Source organism: Nomascus leucogenys, chromosome 5, assembly GCF_006542625.1.
Source record: "Nomascus leucogenys isolate Asia chromosome 5, Asia_NLE_v1, whole genome shotgun sequence".
In the NCBI taxonomy this organism is placed as follows: domain Eukaryota; kingdom Metazoa; phylum Chordata; class Mammalia; order Primates; family Hylobatidae; genus Nomascus; species Nomascus leucogenys.
The window spans coordinates 48077060-48089336 of record NC_044385.1 but is presented as its reverse complement, the minus strand read 5'-3'; the positions used below and the strand labels follow the sequence as shown (position 1 = coordinate 48089336).

General features: G+C 44.9%; 2 protein-coding genes across 2 annotated transcripts in view; one reads left to right on the top strand and one right to left on the bottom strand.

Moving 5' to 3' along the window:
• Positions 1-6481, top strand: part of TATDN3 (TatD DNase domain containing 3) — a 41598-nt gene extending 35117 nt beyond the window's left edge. Inside the window, exon 11 of the transcript XR_004030104.1 lies at positions 6428-6481. The gene's annotated coding sequence lies outside the window, so the exon portion shown is untranslated. The remainder of the gene's footprint in view (positions 1-6427) is intronic.
• A 3176-nt stretch (positions 6482-9657) lies between these two features.
• Positions 9658-10135, bottom strand: SPATA45 (spermatogenesis associated 45). The gene has a single exon (XM_030813043.1). It carries the CDS (start codon positions 9975-9977, stop codon positions 9684-9686), a length of 294 nt encoding a protein of 97 aa, XP_030668903.1. The 5' UTR covers positions 9978-10135; the 3' UTR covers positions 9658-9683.
• Between the last annotated feature and the right edge of the window lie 2142 nt (positions 10136-12277).

The following is a 12277-nucleotide window of genomic DNA, read 5'->3' as shown; positions in this document are numbered from 1 at the left end:
GTTGTTTACTGAAACTAGAGGCAAGGGGGTGAAGAGAACCAGGAAGTTAAACTTTAAAATGGAAAATCAAAGAATAAGAGAGCTGAACATACTAACATACTCGGCCAGGCGTGGTGGCTCATGCCTGTAATCCCAGCATATTGGGAGGCTGAGGTGGGTGGATCACTTGCGATCAGGAGTTCAAAACCAGCCTGAGCAATATGGTGAAACCCTGTCTCTACTAAAAATACAAAAATTAGCCAGGTGTGTTGGCACATGCCTGTAATCCCAGCTACTCAGGAGGCTAAGGCAGGAGAATTGCATGAACCCAGGAGAAGGAGGTTGCAGTGAGCCAAGATCGCACCACTGCACTCCAACCTGGGTGACAAAGCTAGACTCCATCTCAAAAAAAAAAAAAAAAAAAAAAACATGCCAGGCACAGTGGCTCGTTCCTGTAATCCCGGCACTTTGGGAGGCCGAGGTGGGTGGATCATGAGGTCAGGAGATTGAGACCATCCTGGCTAACACGGTGAAACCCTGTCTCTACTAAAAATACAAAAAAAAAAAAAAAATTAGCTAGGCATGGTGGCGGGTGCCTGTAGTCCCAGCTACTTGGGAGGCTGAGGCAGAAGAATGGCATGAACCTGGGAGGTGGAGCTGGCAGTGAGCTGAGATCACGCCACTGCACCCTAGCCTGGGTGACAGAGCGAGACTCTGTCTCAAAACAAACAAACAAAACATGCTAACATACTGATTGTTTGAAGAGAAACTTGGGGTTCACTATAAATTTAACAGTGGGATCAGGAGTGAGGCAAGATTTCCAGAAGGAGGTGGTGTCAAATTAAATCTTGCACAAATCGAAGTTAGGTAGAGAGGAGGTAACAGAATGAGGCAAGTTCAGAGAGTCACAAGTAGTTCCATAAGACCAGAGGCACATAGGGGAGGAGGGTGGATAGGGTTAGGAGACAGCTAAGGTTAGAGAATGTGTTAATCGTACTGTCCAGCTGGGTGTGGTGGCTCACATCTGTAATCCCAGCACTTTGGGAAGCTGAGGTGGGAGGATTGCTTGAAGCCAGGAGTTTGAAACCAGCCTGGTCAACATAGCGAAAGTAAAAAAATTAGCTGGGCATGGTGGTGCACACCTGTCTTCCCAGCTACTTAGGAGGCTGAGGTGGGACAATTGCTTGAGCAGAAGTTGAGGCTGCATTGAGCCATGATCACCCCACAGCACTCCAGCCTGGGCAACAGAGTGAGACCCTGTCTCAAAAAGAAAAAGAAGAAAAAGAAATGTACCGTCCATACCCTGACACTCCTTTACCAAAGCCTATGTGTTTATTTCCTATTATTCATCCTAGCTAGAGCCAAAGAAATAATACTGTATTTGATAGTCTTTATTTGAGCTTGTGAATGTGGGGAGATAATTATCTACAAGACTTCCATGTTTCTGCACATCTAGGGAGCAGAGGCACTGACAACCTTTATTCCAGGTAATCTCTTTGGAAGATCATGACTCCCTCTGGAGCAGAGGGCAGCTCTGTTTACCATCCACTATAATGAAGATAATGTCTCTTTCTGGGCAAAGGTTGGGTTTCTTTAAGCTCAGGATTCCTCAGCTATGGGGCAAAACCTCTGCGTGTGTGGCATCTACCTGCACATCTTCACATCGCTCCATGGATCTTGAGGGAGTGGGGGAGGGCAAGGGGAACCAACCCGAACATGAGGCTTGTGTTCCTTGCTGTGCTCTAAGTAGTAAAATCCTTTGCCTCTGAACCAGGAGCCTCATGTCTTCTGTAGGTGACCATGAGAGCTGTGCCAGGATAATCCTTTAGTTATTGACACTAGGTATTTGCTTTAAAACAAACAAACAAACAAAAACAGGCCGAATGAAGTGGCTCATGCCTGTAATCCCAGCACTTTGGGAGGCTGAGGAGGGCGGATTGCTTGAGGCCAGGAGTTCAAGACCAGCAACATGGCAAAACCCTATCTCTACTAAAAATACAAAAATTAGCCAGGCATACACTTGTAATCCCAGCTACTCAGGAGGCTGAGGTGGGAGAATCATCTGAGCCCAGGAAGTCCAGCTGCAGTGAGCCACGATCACGCCACTGCACTCAAGCCTGGGTGACAGAATGAGACCCTGTCTAAAAAAAAAAAAAAAAAAAAAAAAGGCAGACTTTCGCCATGTTGCACAGGGTGGAGGGCGGTGGCTATTCACAGGCATGATCCTGGCACACTACAGCCTTGAACTCCTGGACTGAAGTGATCCTCCCACTCCAGCCTCCTGAGTAGCTGGGACTATAGGTATCTGCCACCACTGCTGGGCTAGGTATTTGCCTTTCGGGAAGTGAAAAATTAGCTGCAGTTCTGTGTTGTTTATTTTTTTTTTTAATATATTCTCGTGGTTGATGAGTCTTATCCACACTGTGCCCTACTCTATCGTCCTGGCTGACATAGGGTTTTAAGCCAGCTGACTTATCCATATCCCTTCAATTATCAGAATGCTTTGGCTCTCTATGAATCTGAGCTTCCTGTGGAAGTAGAGGGCAACCAAATAAAAAGTGAATGTCTTACTGAAATAAATACAAATGCCAAGAAGCTCTGGGTTCCAGGCCAGGCAGTGCTCTGCTTGGCATATGGACTAGGTTCTTAACCACACAAAGGAAATAAGCCAAGTTAAGATTTGAAGAGGCTCATGCCTGTAATCCCAGCGCTTTGTGGGGCTGAGGCAGGCAGATCACCTGAGGTCAGGAGTTCGAGACCAGCCTGGGCAACATGGTGAAACCCCGTCTCTACTAAAAATACAAAAAATTAGCCTGGCATGGTGGCACACACCTGTAGTCCCAGCTACTCAGGAGGCTGAGATGATAATTGCTTGAACCTGGGAGGCAGAGGTTGCAGTGAGCCAAATCACACTGCTGCACCCCAGCCTGGGCAACAGAGCGAGAATCCGTCTAAAAAAAAAAACAAAGTTATTTGAAGAGACTGTCATCAAAGAAGCAATGAAACAGAGGTGATAGTAGCCAAACAGGATGTGGCCATGAGATAATTCTAACCATCACCACTGTGGGGATGGACAATGTAATGTAACAGAAAGCCCTGTCTATAGGCACCTTATATTAGCCTCTCAAATATCTCCTTATTCAAATAATCAAAACTATAACTTTAACAGAGGAAGTTAATCCTCTTTGGGAGGCTGAGGAGGGAGGATTGCTTGAGGCCAGGAATTCAAGACCAGCAACATGGCAAAACCCTATCTCTACTAAAAATACAAAAATTAGCCAGGCATACACTTGTAATCCCAGCTACTCAGGAGGCTGAGGTGGGAGAATCATCTGAGCCCAGGAAGTCCAGCTGCAGTGAGCCACGATCACGCCACTGCAAGTGTTAACTTTTTAGCCTTCAACCTGATCAGTGGGGTTGGTCAATATATTCCACTGAGTTATAGAAACAAATATAAGCTATTATTTAAACATTTTAGATTACTAAGGAGAAGATCGCCTGGGCATGGTGGCTCACATCTGTAATCCCAGCACTCTAGGATGCCAAGGCAAGTGGATCACCTGAGGTCAGGAGTTCAAGACCAGCCTGACCAACATGGTGAAATGCCATCTCTACTAAAAATACAAAAGTTAGCTGGGCTTGGTGGCATGCACCTGTAGTCCCAGCTTCTCAGGAGGCTGAGACAGGAGAATAGCTTAAACCCAGGAGGCGGAGGTTGCAGTGAGCTGAGATAGTGCCACTGCATTCCAGCCCGGGGAACACAGCGAGATTCTGTCTAAAAAAAAAAAAAAAAAAAAAAAGGGATCACTGTAAACTAAACTCTCAGGTATTCATCTTTGAAAGTATCTAAAAAACTCAAATCCTCTCTTCAAATCATCTAAGTATAAATGATAGAATCGAATGAATAAAGATATAATATGTTTTATGTGACTTAATGTTTTTTGAGGGACCTAGTGTATACTTTTGTTTAGCTTTGTTTATAATGAATAATTTGTAAATAATTTAGACACACTGAAGAAGAATCAAAGAGAATGTATTTCTGTGTGTCTCTGGAGATGCACTTTATCCAAATATGGCATTATCTGAAAAAATAACAAATAAAAAGTACTTGTTATATAACTTGTAATACATTTCATGGTTTTTAAAATAACTCTGGAGGGCAGAGTATTGTTTTTCAGATACAGGAACTAAGGTTTAGAAACACCAAATGGGCCGGGTGCGGTGGCTCATGCCTGTAATCCCAGCACTTTGGGAAGCCAAGGCAGGCAGATCACGAGGTCAAGAGATCGAGACCATCCTGGCCACGATGGTGAAACCCCGTCTGTACTAAAAAAAAGTACGAAAATTAGCCGGGCGTCGTGGCACGCACCTGTAGTCCCAGCTACTCAGGAGGCTGAGGCAGGAGAATTGGTTGAACCCAGGAGGCGGAGCTTGCAGTGAGCTGAGATCGCGCCACTGCACTCCAGCCTGAGTGACAGAACGAGACTCCATCTCCAAAAAAAAAAAAAAAGAAACACCAAATGGCGGCCAAGCGTGGTGGCTCACGCCTGTAATCCCAGCACTTTGAGAGACTGAGGTGGGCGGATCACGAGGTCAAGAGATGGAGACCATCCTGGCCAATATGGTGAAACCCCCATCTCTACTAAAAAGACAAAAATTAGCTGGGCGTGGTGGGATGCACCTGTAGTCCCAGCTACTCAGGAGGCTGAGGCAGGAAAATCACTTAAACCCGGGAGGTGGAGGTTGCAGTGAGCTGAGATCGCAACACTACACTCCAGCCTGGTGACAGAGCAAGACTCCATCTCAAAAAAAATTAGCCGGGTGTGGTGGTGCACACCTGTAATCCCAGCTACTCTGGAGGCTGAGGCAGGAGAATCGCTTGAACCCTGGGCAGCAGAGGTTGCAGTGAGCTAAGATGGAGCCACTGCACTACAGCCTGTGACAAAGTGACAGAGTGAGACTCCGTCTCAATAAATTTAAAAAAAAAGAAAGAAAGAAACACCAAATGGCTGGGCACGGTGGTCACGCCTGTAATTCCAGCACTTTGGGAGGCTGAGGCAGGCAGATTGCTTGAGGTCAAGAATTTGAGACCAACCTGGGCAACATGGCAAAACCCAGCCTCTATTTAAAAAATACAAAAGTTAGCCAAGCATGGTGGCACATGCCTATAATCCCAGCTACTCGGGAGGCTGAGAGGTGGGAGGATCGCTCGAGCCCAGGTGGTTGAGGATACAGTGAGCCATGATCACACCACTGCACTCCAGCCCCAGTGACAGAGCAAGACTCTGCCTCTAAAAAACAAAACAAAACCAAAAAAACCTCAAATTACTAAAAGCATGATACTAGTCAATGACAGAGGCAAAACTTGAACCCAGGTGTTTTTAATTCTATATATTTAAATAAACTGCCCCTCTTTTGGGCTCCACATCTCCAAGTGGAAGATTGAAAACAGGGCCTGGAAATCTCTAAGAGAACTTCTTTCCTAGTCTTCACGTCACTATTAATAGAAGCAAAGAGGATCGTCCAGAACTCCAAATACTCTATGCAAAATCTATAACATTCCTTCCCCTCAACACACAGGCCTCCCCACCAGCTTAGACCACCGCGAGGTTTGACCATCAGGACTAATCTCATTCTGTCCCTTATCCCTGTTTACACTGGACTCCTCGAGGAACCCAGGAGTCCTGGGTCATCCCTCATGCCCTGGATAGTAATCCCCATATAGTTATATGGGCAGCAATATACCCTCCATCCAACACTTCCTATGTGCCACCCTGCTGTTTTCTATTTCCCCATAGCTCTTACCCATTTATCACTATCTGATCGGACATTTATTTATTTTTTTTTTTGAGATAGAGTTTTGCTCTTGTTGCCCAGGCTGTAGTGCAGTGGCGCGATCTCTGCTCACTGCAACCTCCTCCTCCCAGATTCAAGTGATTCTCCTGCCTCATCCTCCAGAGTAGCTGGGATTACAGGCATGCACCACCATGCCCGGCTAATTTTTGTGGGGTTTCACCATGTTGGTCAGGCTGGTCTTGAACTCCTGACCTCAGGTGATCCACTCGCCTCAGCCTCCCAAAATGCTGGGATTACAGGCATGAGCCACTGTGCCAGGCTGAAATGTACTATTTTTTAACTTGTTTATCTGGCTCTCTACCCAATGAAATCTAAGCTTTTTTTTTTTTTTTTTTTTTTATGAGAAGGGGTCTCTCTATGTTGCCCAGGCTGGTCTCAAACTCCTGGGCTCAAGGGATCCTCCTGCCTCAGCCTACCAAAGTGCTAGGATTACAGGCGTGAGCCAGCACACAAAAACCTAAGCTTTTTGAGGCAAGATTTTATTCATCACTGTATTGACAAGCACGTAGAAGAGTGCCTGACATAAAGTAAGCACTTATATATGTTCGTTGAATGAATAAAGAGTAAATGAGTGTTTCTTCCTCTTGCACAGGTATGCAAAGGAAAAGAGTACAGTGCCTTCCAATTCTTATTGAATATGTCCAGCAAAATATACTGTATTATTACGCTCTTGCGTTTCTTAAGATTATTCCACAGCAACCAACTAGGGTTGCTGTGAGAAACTCTTAAGTTTGTGAGCCATTGCCCAAGGACATAGCTATTGGTCTCGAGAGGAATGAGGTAAGTTCTACCACTACATCTGGGAAAGTATATTCCATGTCCCAACATTTATTCAATCAGCCAGGAAACGTTTCCTGAGTTCCTGATTTGTGCCAGACACTGTTCTAGGGACTGAGGATAAAGTAGTGAAAAAAGCAGATACCATCCCTGCCTTCAAGGAGCTTAGCCTTCATTAGGGAGTGATAAACACTGTGGTAAAAAAGAAAGCTGGGTAAGGGATTATAGAGTGTTGAGGAGTGCTGCTTAGATAGGGTGGTTTCTTTTATTTTTTATTTCAGTAGTTTTTGGGGTAAAGGTGGGTGTTGGTTACATGGGTAAGTTCTTCAGTGGTGATTTCTGGGATTTTGCTGCACCCATCACCCGAGCAGTGGACATTGTACCCAATATGTAGTCTTTTATCCCTTGCCCATCTTTTATCTTTCTTTCCCTTCGGGTTCCTAAAGTCCATTGTATCATTCTTATGCCTTTGCATCCTCATAGCTTAGCTCCCACTTATAAGTGAGAACAGACAATATTTGGTTTTCCATTCCTGAGTCACTTCACTTAGAATAATGGCCTCCTGGCCAGGCGCAGTGGCTCAAGCCTATAATCCCAGCACTTTGGGAGTACGAGATGGGTGGATCACTTGAAGCCAGGAGTTTGAAACCGGCCTGGCCAACATGGCGAAACCCTATCTCTACTAAAATTTAAAAAAAATTAAAAAAAAAATTAGCCGGGCGTGGTGGCAGGCAATTCCAGCTACTTGGGAGGCTGAAGCACTTGAAACTGGGGGGCAGGGGTTGCAGTGAGCTGAGATCACATCATTGCACTTCAGCCTGGGCGACAGAGAGACTCAGCTTTCACAGAATTGAAGAGAGCTGGGGCGTTCCTCTGGGTTGGGCTTTGGCTTAAGGAAACGTTGTGGCTGGGGTGGTCTGTCCAGATCACGGAAACTTTCTCCCTGTCGGCAATAAGGCTGTTTTGCTTTCTCATCATTTGTGTGTTCACTAAAGGAAATTTTTAATTTCCTTCAAGGGTTTTTCCTTTGCAGTGATAATTTGGATAAATGATTGGCACAAGAGGTCTGGCTTTTGGCCTATCTTGGCTTTTGCCATGCCTTCCTCACTAAGCTTAATCATTTCTAGCTTTTGATTTAAAGTGAGACGTAATACTTCCTCCTTTCATCTCAGGTGATCCGCTCACCTCGGCCTCACAAAATGCTAGGATTATAGGCATGAGCCACCTTGCCCAGCCCTAGAGTTATTTTTGAATAAAACAAACACATGACTATTACACATTAACTCTAAACACTGGAGAATCTCAGCTTTCTACACCACACACTGTATCACACTCTACTCCACTTCCTAAGAGGACTGGGCAAGTGTAAAGTCACAGCCACATAAAGAAGCGAAATCTCAAATGTGGTGATTCTTTTGTTTCTGATCTAAATTAATAATTTGTTGGTTGTATTAGATATGATTACACACCCCCTTCTCTTTTTTTCAAATAAATGAAAAAATGCTATCTCAGCTGCCTGCCTAGACTAAGAAACAAGTATTCACAGTGAAGGTATTTATCAGCTCCCCTTCTTCTGCCTATAAAATAATACCACCACCATCACTACCATGCCATCCCCTGCACCCAAAAACCTTCCTCCACGTTTTGTTTGTTTGTTTGTTTGAGAAGGAGTCTCACTCCGTCACCCAGGTTGGAGTACACTGGAGTGATCTCGGCTCACTGCAACCTCCACCTCTGGAATTCAAGCAATTCTCCTGCCTCAGCCTCCCAAGTAGCTGGGACTAAAGGTGCGTGCCACCGCGCCCAGCTAATTTTTGCATTTTTAGTAGAGATAGGGTTTCACCTTGTTGGCCAGGCTGGTCTCAAACTCCTGACCTCAGGTGATCAGCCTGCCTTGGCCTCCCAAAGTGCTGGGATTAGAGGCGTGAGCCACCGTGCCCAGCCCCTTCACATTTTATTAGGGCTTTTTGTGTGATATTTGTCATCAAAAGGATCTTCACTGCACCTCAATTTTGCACATGAAATGTTTGTAAAGGCCAGAGAAATTGATGAGATAGCAGGTTTCTGAAGTTTTTGTGGTCTATTGTAATTACTATAAGAACTCTTATCAAAATGTGATTCTCAGGCCATTGGCATCAGCATCACCTTAGTCTGCTGAGAATGCAGATTTCCAGGCACCTCCCTGGAGCCTACTGAATGAGATGGCCTGAAGCTGGGGCCTGGGATTCTGTATGCATAAAAAAATGAGGTCTCTGGTCTATAATAGATCTTACAATCCACCAGCCTAGTTTAATGACACTTTTACCTTCAAACAGATTGCCTTTATGCTATACCAGGGCAATACTCCGGGACCTCTTTCAATCCCAGGAATTCTTCCTAATTCTTAGGAATACCTACAAATCCTTCCTATAAATTGGTTAAGAATCCTATCATAGGCCGAGCACGGTGGCTTACGCCTGTAATCCCAGCACTTTGAGAGGCCGAGGCGGGTGGATTACCTGAGGTCGGGAGTTCGAGGCCAGCCTGACCAACATGAAGAAACCCGGTCTCTACTAAAAATACAAAAAAATCAGTCGGATGTGGTGGTGTATGAATGTAATCCCAGCTATTCAAGAGGCTGAGGCAAGAGAATCGCTTGAATCCAGGAGACGGAGGTTGCTGTAAGCTGAGGTCGTGCCATTGCACTCCAGCCTGGGCGACAAAAGCAAAACTCTGTCTCAAAAGAAAAAAAAAAAAGAGAGAGAGAATCCTATCATAGGCTGGGTGTGGTGGCTCATGCCTGTAATCCCAGCACTTTAGGAGGCCGAGGTGGGTGGATCACCTGAGGTCAGGAGTTTGAGATCAGCCTGGCCAACAAGGTGAAACCCCGTCTCTACTAAAAAAAAAAACAAAAAAATTAGCCAGGCGTGGTGGCAGGCGCCTGTGTTCCCAGCTACCCGGGAGGCTGAGGCAGAAGAATCGCTTGAACCCGGGAGGTGGAGGTTACAGTGAGCCGAGATCGCGCCATTGCACTCCAGTTTGGGCGACAAGAGCAAAACTCCGTCTCAAAAAAAAAAAAAAGAAAAAAAATCCTACGATAACTTCTTACTTTTTGGTGGAAAGTGCTTTCTCTCCGTGTGAGCAAGGAGACTCAGCTTGACCCAGGAGCTCCTGCCACTGTCGGGAACAGGCTCTTTGGTTGTGGTATCAGTAAAAGACTGATAGGCACCCGAGAAGTGCCTCTTTTGAACTCTCAGTAAGCTGACTTGATTGCTTCGTTCCACCAAGCAGTTGGATTCACGCTTTTTGTTTATCTCCTCCAGGAGATGTTGTTTGCTTACTCCATGTTTTTTAATTATTTCAGTGTTTCTGTTTATAGATGCCATTATGCTCACAAACCAATTGTCAAGTGATTCTTGCTGTCCTACAAACAAATGAAAAAATACTTTCGATTGTCTTTTTGACTCAGAAGCCAGTATTCACAATCACGTTTACCAGTTTCTCTTTTTTCCTTCTATAAAATAACACCACAACCACCACCAAGCCTCCCACCCCACACTTCACTTTTTTATTTACTAATTTTTTTAGACAGGGTGTTGCTCTGTCGCCCAGCCTGGCACGCAGTGGCATGATCTCAGCTCACTGCAACTTCCACCTTCCAGATTCAAGTGATTCTTGTGCCTCAGCCTCCTAAGTAGCTGGAATTACAGGCACGCACAACCATGCCCAGCTAATTTTTCTGTTTTCAGTAGAGATGGGGTTTCACCATGTTGGCCAGGCTGGTCTCGAACTCCTGTCCTCAGGTGATCCACCCACCTCAGCTTCCCAAAGTGCTGGGATTACAGGTGTGAGTCACCATGCATGGACAGCACACCTCACTTTTTTTTTCTTTTTTTCTTTTTTGAGACGGAGTCTCACTTTGTTGCCAAGGCTGGAGTGCAGTGGCTCGATCTCAGCTCACTGCAACCTCCGCCTCCAGGGTTCAAGTGATTCTCCTGCCTCAGCTTCCCAAGTAGCTGGGATTACAGGCATGCACCACCATGCCCGGCTAACTATTTTTTTTTTTTTTTTTTTTGTATTTTTAGGAAGACTGGGTTTCACCATATTGGCCAGGTTGGTCTCGAACTCCTGAACTTGTGATCCACCCTCCTTGGCCTCCCAAAGTGCTGGGATTACTGGCATGAGCCACCGCGCCCGGCCACACCTCGCTTTTTATTATTGTTTCTTAAGGGTTTTATTTTTTGTTTTTTAGGTTTTCTTCAGGGGAAACAAAGGTTAAAAAGATATGGTAAGAGGATATATTATTGTTTTTGAAAATTATACTGTGCATTGTTTTTTGCTTTTAGAAGCATTTATTATTTCTTCTGATTATAAAAATAATACATGTTTATTACATACATTAATAATGTAATAGATAAATAATACATGTTTAATACATGATTATAAAAAATAATACAAATTCATGGTAGATAATTAAGAAAATGCAGAAAAATATAAAGTAGAAAAGTTAAAATTACTCTCGATCCAGAAACATCCATTAATATTTTGGGTGTTACTTTCCCAATAAGTATCCAAAGGGATTTTATTTTTAAAAAGGGGCGGTCAGGCGCTGTGGCTCATGCCTGTAATCCCAGCACATTGGGAGGCCAAGGCAGGCAGATCACGAGGTCAGGAGTTCAAGACCAGCCTGGCCAACATAGTGAAACCCCGTCTCCACTAAAAATACAAAAAATTAGCCAGGCGTGGTGGCAGGCACCTGTAATCCCAGCTACTCAGGAGGCTGAGGCATGAGAGTCGCTTGAACCCAGGAGGCAGAGGTTGCAGTGAGCCGAGATCACGCGATTGCACTCCAGCCCAAGCAACAGTGTGAGACTCCATCTCAAAAAATAAAATGAAATAAAATAAAGTGGCCAGGCGCAGTGGCTCACGCCTATAATCCCAACACTTTGGAAGGCCGAGGTGGGAGGATCACTTAAGCCTGGGAGGTGAAGGTTGCAGTGAGCTGAGATTGTGCCGTTGCACTCCAGCCTGGGTGACAGAGCAAGATTTGGAAAGATGGAGAAATATTCAGAACTGATAAATGATACAGTCCACAGTCTCAAGAAGCTCAAACAATAGCAGTCAGGATTTTTAAAAAGCCCATGCTGAGATTACAGTGAACTTAAAAGGAAAAGAAAATCTTAAAAGCAACCAGAGAATAAAAGGAGGGGCAATTGGACCGACAGCTGACTCCTCAACAAGCAATAACATAAGCCAGAAGACAAAGAAATGGGACCGGGCATGGTGGCTCACACCTATAATCCCAGCACTTTGGGAGGCCGAGGTGGATGGGTCACCTGAGGTCAGGAGTTTGTAGACCAGCCTGGCCAACATGGCGAAACCTTGTCATTACTAAAAATACAAAAAAAAATTAACCTGGCATGGCGGTACGCAATTGTAATCCCAGCTACTCAGGAGGCTGAGGCAGGAGAATTGTTTGAACCTGGGAGGCAGAGGTTGCAGTGAGTCAAGATCATAGCACTGCACTCCAGCTTGGGCGGCAGAGCACGACTCTGTCTCCAAAAAAAAAAAAAAAAAATGCATTCATCATCATCAGTCACTAGGAAAATGTAAATCAATACTACAATGAGATATCGCTACATAACACTAGAATGACTGAAATGAAAAAGACTGACCAAACCATGTG

What these genes read in the sequence shown, in the direction of transcription:
- SPATA45 (XM_030813043.1), bottom strand. Translation starts at nt 9,977, where the DNA reads ATGGCATCTATAAACAGAAACACTGAAATAATTAAAAAACATGGAGTA.